At 32.4% G+C, this 7,265-nt stretch overlaps 1 protein-coding gene across 1 annotated transcript; it reads left to right on the forward strand.

The window, feature by feature from the left end:
- Window positions 1-729: 729 nt before the first annotated feature.
- On the forward strand, window positions 730-4,970 carry LOC146910287 (cytochrome oxidase complex assembly protein). Its single transcript, XM_085730673.1, has 5 exons — window positions 730-778; window positions 853-984; window positions 2,965-3,099; window positions 4,020-4,207; window positions 4,479-4,970. Exons 2-5 carry the CDS (start codon window positions 926-928, stop codon window positions 4,679-4,681), a joined length of 585 nt encoding a protein of 194 aa, XP_085586799.1. The 5' UTR covers window positions 730-778; window positions 853-925; the 3' UTR covers window positions 4,682-4,970.
- The last annotated feature ends 2,295 nt before the right edge of the window (window positions 4,971-7,265 follow it).

Raw genomic sequence — 7,265 nt, forward strand, 5'->3', positions numbered from 1 at the left:
CATTCTAGAATTGAATTCAACCGAAGCAAGTAATAGTGGTTTTTGTATCCTTCAAGTTTCCTATATTTATTTATAGGAATAAATTTCTTTGGAATATGGTTAAAAAAAAATTCTTTGGAATATAAGGATGCAAATTTTATTTCAAGTATTCTTAAAAAAATAGTTTGTAATACTTATTTATTTTTAAGTCAATACTTTTTTTTAACAATATTTTTAAGTCAATACTTGATTCATCACTACATCAAATCAAAATTATTTAAACACATGCACATATACTCATTTAGTCTATTTTGTTTGTATGGTGACCATAACGTAGACGTGCGATAAATCAGAAACCACATCGTGTAACTTTTATTTTTTACGATGAAAATTATCTTGAAATGCGAAAATACAAAGTTGACTGTAGTTTCAACTTTCAAACAAACCATTAATCATCTTAAAAATATATATTATTTATTTATTTATTTCTTATTTTAATTTTTCTTTACTTTTATGTGTCCGTGTGCCTAATATTGTCCACAAATATTTTTTTAAAGGGTTGTTCACAAATCTTAAACACAGAGTTTTCTCTACAATGTGGCTGTACTTGTATCTATTAATTAAAGTAAGAAAAACCGATTAAAGCGTGACCCTCACGTGTTATGGTCGAATTCAGAAAACATTGTTTAGAGGGACTAAAAAACAATAACATAAACCTAACAAAATCGAACAAATTTTAGGAGCAGCAAGTGTTGTATCAGCTTCATCGTGTGAAGAAACACTTCACTTTCTGTTCTGGGTAACTTTTTAGGGTTTTTGTTTTCATAATTCTGATTCATAAATATTTTTCTCATTCATATTCATATACAATAGAATAGAACAGAACAGAACCGAACATCGCAATTTCTACTTAGTTCGTTTCGGTGATTCAAGAAAGCCAAGTATCATGTTGCGCAAAAGACTAAGCTCCTTCCTTAAACTCTCCCCTAAACCTCACAATTCCAGGTAACTATTCTAAATTTCTGATTTTTCTTGGTTTTCCTGATTCTTTTATTTTTATTTATTAATGGAAATTGTTAGTTTGTTAGATTAATATTTACTCGTTCATCCGGGTTTGTTCCCGAGACCTCAAACTCCTTTTCCCTCGGTTCAAACCAGTTGAGCTACCCAGTCCCAATTTTGTGATTCTCTATTAGAGGTTAATTCACACGTCTGATTTTCAATTAGGATTGAATTTACATGCATGCATTTATCTTCTCTCGATTTGGGGTGGGTGTGAGATTCAATCAATTTACTTTCACCAATGTTGTGATCATTTCATGTATCCAGTCCCGCATCTTTGCGCCATTCTGTGAATAACCGTAGCTAGGAGAAAGGGAGAGATCCCATGTCCCTAAAGTCAATTCTCAATAAAAATAATGGATTGTGGAGGAGAGATTGTTCTATGCAATAGAATGAGGGGCAGTTTATATGGTAGTAGGAAGATGTTTTTTTAAGTGTTCACAAATGAAATTAGAGTTCGAAATAGGATTTTAATAAGGTCTGTTTGGGAGGGTTTAGTAAGGTTAAGTCTAGATTTTGAAATATATTTAATATTTTAAAAACATTAAAAGAATATCATGATTAATAATCGTAAATAGTCGAATCATACTCGATTTAAAAAAAAAAAAAAAACATTTTACAGTGTTTGTAGTTTAAAAAATAAAAGTAAACCCTCCCCTCCCCTCGTAAACCCTCAACCCAAACACACCCTTTTGGTAAGCAAAATTAAACGAACAATAAATGAGAACAAGTAAAAATTGAGAAAGATATAAACTATACAAATTTGAAATTTAACACGATTATCAATATGAAATAGGTAAACAATATACTTTATGCACTCTTGTTAAATAGCGGCTTTAGCGTAGCAGAATTTGAATGAATCGCTTTTGTTCCGCGATACGCCATATAGTACAAAATGTTGTCTAATAGCGGCTAAAGAACTGTTGCGTACAAGAATTTGATGAAACCACTATTTTCTGCGATTTGTGATTGACAACGCTGATTTTATGTATCTTTTGGAATTTATTAAACATATTATGAAAATCAAACAAGCATAGTTATGAATCCCAGATCGCACTGCAGTGGCTGACCCCAAACAACAAAGGCCGAGTTTAATAATGTGCAGCCAATTAGACATGAAACAACAGAGACCAGGCACGTTCGTGAAGTTTGAGAGCAGCGAGCTCGTATAAATTCACCAATGTTGGCTGGACAAGATACTGGTGGGCATTGGGCCCGTTGGTGGAAATGCAAGAGGTCACAGTTTGTGTTAATTGACCCTCTAACATAAACCTAATATTACTTCTAGAAGGGCAGATACAGAAAAAACCAATAGAGAATAGGTTTGACAACTCACAAAAAGGATGAATATGGATTTTCCCCCATGTGAAGAATGGCGACCATAATTTTCTGCGATAGTAGCTGTGACTGCTACTATTGAAAAATGCAATGCTATGCGAGTCTAGCCACTGCGCACCAGTTCACACTGATATACCTATTCTGAAGAGTATTACATTCGTGGTAGCTATAAGCTAACCGATAAGATAATTTAATTTTATCCTATTGCATATCACTTCGTTGTATTTCATTCCATTCCATTCTCAACAATCATTAGATATCCAAACTGTGCTCATAAACTCATTCATATCCTCAATTTCTTAACTTGAAAATGTCGAGCTTCAGATCTCAATAAAATGCTCCGATTCTGTGATTCAAGTTAGGAAAGTTTACCATTTGCATTACTCAGGGTAAAGTCAGTGATTAAGAATATAGTAAATTGAGTCCTAACACAAAAGACGTAAAATACTTATTCTTCAAGTTCAGCTGAAAATTTTCAGAAATAAAACATAAAGTACTCTTTTCAGCTACTTTGGTGAAATTGAATTCATAATGTGAATAGTAAAATGGTCCTTGATTGTAACTACCAGTTTTAAATTATTGCAGTGCCGTGAAGAATGTGGATAAAGCACCAAGTACAAATTTTGGTCGTAAGGCAGTTTCGTTTGTTCTGATTACTGTTACTGGTGGTGTTGCACTCAGTGCTCTCAATGACCTTGCTATCTATCATGGTTGTAGCAGGTAAATATCATGTTTTTTGCGGTATTATGTATTAAGAGTTTACAATATTTACTTTAATCTCAGAAATGAATTTGGCAGACACGAGAAACTCTTAAGAATTGTGTTTTAGCGTTTGACATACTGTGGTTTAGACTTTAGAATAAGAAACCCAGAGTTCTTCAAGAAGGAAAAACTTTTTGGTTAAAATAAAACTGAAAGTTGAACATTCTTTTATCTTGTTCTACATAACTATATCCAAGTTCAGCATCCAAGTTTGTAGTTATCTTTCGTTTCAACATTACTTTATATCTTTTAAATTTTCACACAATAGAAAAAAGAAGCGCTGCATATAAATCAGATCTTGAAGATTAAATAATTCTATATTTTATTTTCATTTTCCACTTTCACTAGTAATTACAAGAATATCACCTGACTTTCACTTTGGTTTCCTGTTTTCAAGGATTTGTATAAGAAATTGTACTCTTCCTTTCACAATTGCCTGTACAAAACATTAAAAATATGAAATAAAGTGAAAACAATGTGGTATCTTTGTAATTAGTGAAACATAAATGAAAATAGGAAATATTTCTCATACTAAAGGGGCCTTAGTACATTTGTTCTTGTCATTTTATACAACCTTCAAGCATCACCATGTAATTTTACGTCAATTATAATAACCCGTAGGTGGCCTTGTTGTATCGCCATTTTCAAATTCTTCGCCCTCATCCCTCGAATTGAATACTATTTTATATTTTTTTATCCACTTTCATCTTTTTCTTAGTAGATATTAGATAGTAAGCATCTCGAAGGCGAGAACTTTTCTGAAATCCTATTACCAATATTTATAAAAAAGGATCTTCTCAACTACTGCTCTTTATATTTCAAAATTGAAAATTTGTTCCCATGGCAGTTCCTAAAATTATTACCTGTGAAATTTGCAGCAAGGCCATGGAGAATGCAAGCAAGAACCAAGCAATAATAGATGCTATTGGAGAACCAATTGTTAAAGGTCCATGGTACAATGCATCTCTTGCAGTAGCTCACAAGAGGCAATCTGTGTCTTGCTCATTTCCCGTTTCTGGACCCCTAGGCTCAGGTGTCTTACAGCTGAAGGCAGTCCGCAATGGAGGTTAGTAATATGAATATTTTAATTCATTTGAATGCCAATGTTTTTCCAAACTCTTGGTTAACTACATCTGTCTGTAATTAACTAATTATCATTACCATGGCATGATATGCTTGCTATATGAATCCGGTTGCTCGCTTTGACATTAAATTTTTGCATGCTGATCATTCCTAACATCATAAGATCTAATGTTTGGACAGTTGGGGACACTGGGGTGAAGTCAGTTTGATAGTAGCTAATAGCATTAATTACTGGTATGGCTTCTTTGAAACAGATGACACTTGGTCGTCCTTTTTTCTTCCTCGTGATTGGAACATTTTAATCATGGATGCTCTCCTCCATGTACCTGGGAATGAGGAGAAGAATCGGACGTTGCGGATTAACCTCTCTCACAAGCTGTCTCCTGCTACTGCTTGCACCGAGTGCGTAACTTGTCCATCCGAAAGACCAGAGGCAAAGTTGAGTTCCAATCAATAATAGTAAGCTTAAGTGGCGATTTTTATTTCAACTATAAACAAATGTTACTGGTTTTTAACCTTTTACATGAGGCAGAACAATAGTATTAGCATAGTAAAACTTAAGTGGTGATCTTTCTTTCAACTAAAAACAATTTTTTTTGGTTTTTGACCTCTTACATGAGATGTTATTCGTTTTCAATGGAATAAATTTCAAAAGTTTCTTATGGTGTAATATGTTAATATTATTCATCGTTGAATTTTCTTTATTCCAAATAAATACTGGCTTGTGGGTTGTATTTTTTTACTTATTCTGCAGTGTCTTTTGTTTTAAATCTTTTTAGCTATTTTTTTGAGATCCACATATGTAGTTTTGTTTTCTACTTTAGAGTAGAGCACAATGATTTTGGTTGGTGACTTGGTCTGTTTGCAGAGGTATCAACCTTTATCCTTCAGTCTTCACTTTTGTTTACTTTTAGGCCTGGCTTTGTATAATCACATAAAATCGCCCAAAGAATCTTTGGTGGTGGGTGACACAAATTCATATATGTAGGCACGATAGTCTCTGTGGCAATGGGGGGTCGGGGGTTCTATTGGCGGTCACTCAGTCAGAAACAGGACCTTTGCAGGGGAGGTAATCACGGGGATATTGGGGGTCGTTGGGGGTGGAGGTTGGCTCCTTATGGTGGAGATGGAAGGGAGGGAGAGAGAGCATCCAAAGAGGAAAGGGGCCTCCATAAAGGAGAAAAAATGGCTACAAGGCATGACACAAGAGAGGGCCTCCTTGGTGGAGGAGAGTAAATAGAACACAATGTCTCCCAAGGAGAGGACCCAGAAAAGTAAAGTAAGGTCGGTTGTCAAGAATAAATATTTTTTAGTATTTTGTTATATTTCAGAAGAGAGAGTATTTACAAACACCTAATTTATTCACTACATAACGATGTTATCTATTTAAATTGACGACAAACAGGTGAAACGCCCGCCATTATAGATGATTAGATGTCGATTGAATGGGTTAGTTAGGGAGTGGAAGCAAGAATCTGCTTTAATCTTATTCCATATTAAATACTCCCTCCGTTTCAAAATACATATCCAAGTCAACCACTTTACATATGCCAATGCACAATTTTGACCGTTAATATCTTTAATTATCTAATGTAAAAAATTATAAAAATTTAATATTTTGAAAATATTTGTCGAGACAAATCAAACAACATCTTACATGCTAATATTTGTATTTATACATTAGTTAAAAAGTATGGTCAAAATAACTCAAGTGAATAGTGCACATTGCAAAAGTTGGACATGTATTTTATTTTGAAACGGAGGGAGTTGTAATTAAACTCAAAAAACTTGGTACGTTTACGAGTGACTTTGGTGATCGAATTACTAATTTATCCACACAATGTAAGAAAACTAGATTTGGTCACATGATTGCGTAAGGTCGTCCTACTGTAAAATAAGATTCCACGTGTAATTTCACATGCGGTAGTAACAATGGCTCTACCATCTACTTCAAATGGTGAATCTAAATGTAAAACAAAATAAAAATAAAGATGGAGAATAGTTCCATTGCTTAGTCCTAAAGTTAAGGTTTTCATTTTATTTTTATTTGATGACCTATATTCTTTTTTGTAGATAGTTATAGAGAGTGTTATAAAAATCTGCATGCCTGGTTGAAGATCTGTTATATATTAAAAAATGCTTTTAAATCTATATTTTTTAAAATGATTAACTTGAGAACTTACTTACAAATAATAAAAGTTAATCGGTCATGCTAACCATTGTTTATGGAGCACTAGTTAAAGAACTGAAGTAGAAAGTAAACACAAGTTTTGTATTAAAGAAACACTTTTTCAATTTTCAAAAACATGAAAACACAATTTTCAAGTTATTATTTTCTTTTGAGAAATGATATTTGAACAACCATTTTTTGACAACTTTTGTGACAACTTTCTCTCTCACACTCACATTGTCCTTCTACTTTCTCTCTCTATTGCTTTGATTTTTGTGCTCCTACCTCAATTTCTTTGTATACTTTGGTTGTCCAAAAGGTTGTCACAAGAAAAATTGTTCAAATAACATTGCTCTTTCCTTTTATAATTTCATAAGAAGTGCCTTGGAACTTTTTTTTTTTTTTTTTTTTTATACTCGAGAGTAATAATTTTAACAATCAGGAACTTAGACACTCAATATTAGAGATTTTAACATAATACAAGTCACATATTGTTTCAAAAATTATCTCATCAAAATGATTTTTAAGAGAAACTACTCAAAATAGCTTACATTTTAAGCATTTTTTTTGAATTTTTATTATAAAAAAAGTGGTAGCAAAATGATGAAATAAATACTCAATATTCTTTTTTATGAAAAACTATTTAAACCAATTTCTTATTTGAAGTTTTATTTTAAAAAAATTCTTTTAAAAAGTGTATTTTGGTATTTTACTGGTGTGTTTCAGCCCTATTAGATGTGTATACAACAATTTTCATTTCGTTGAGCCTATTTCTGTATCTATTATTGAAGTTTTTATCTGTTTTGGGAAAAAAATTTATTGAAGTTTTTTATCTGTTTTGAAAAAAAAAAAAAATGTTCTTCTAAATTAT

Source organism: Medicago sativa, chromosome 7, assembly GCF_051527215.1.
Source record: "Medicago sativa cultivar Bolivia chromosome 7, Bolivia_mono, whole genome shotgun sequence".
Taxonomy (NCBI): Eukaryota; Viridiplantae; Streptophyta; class Magnoliopsida; order Fabales; family Fabaceae; genus Medicago; species Medicago sativa.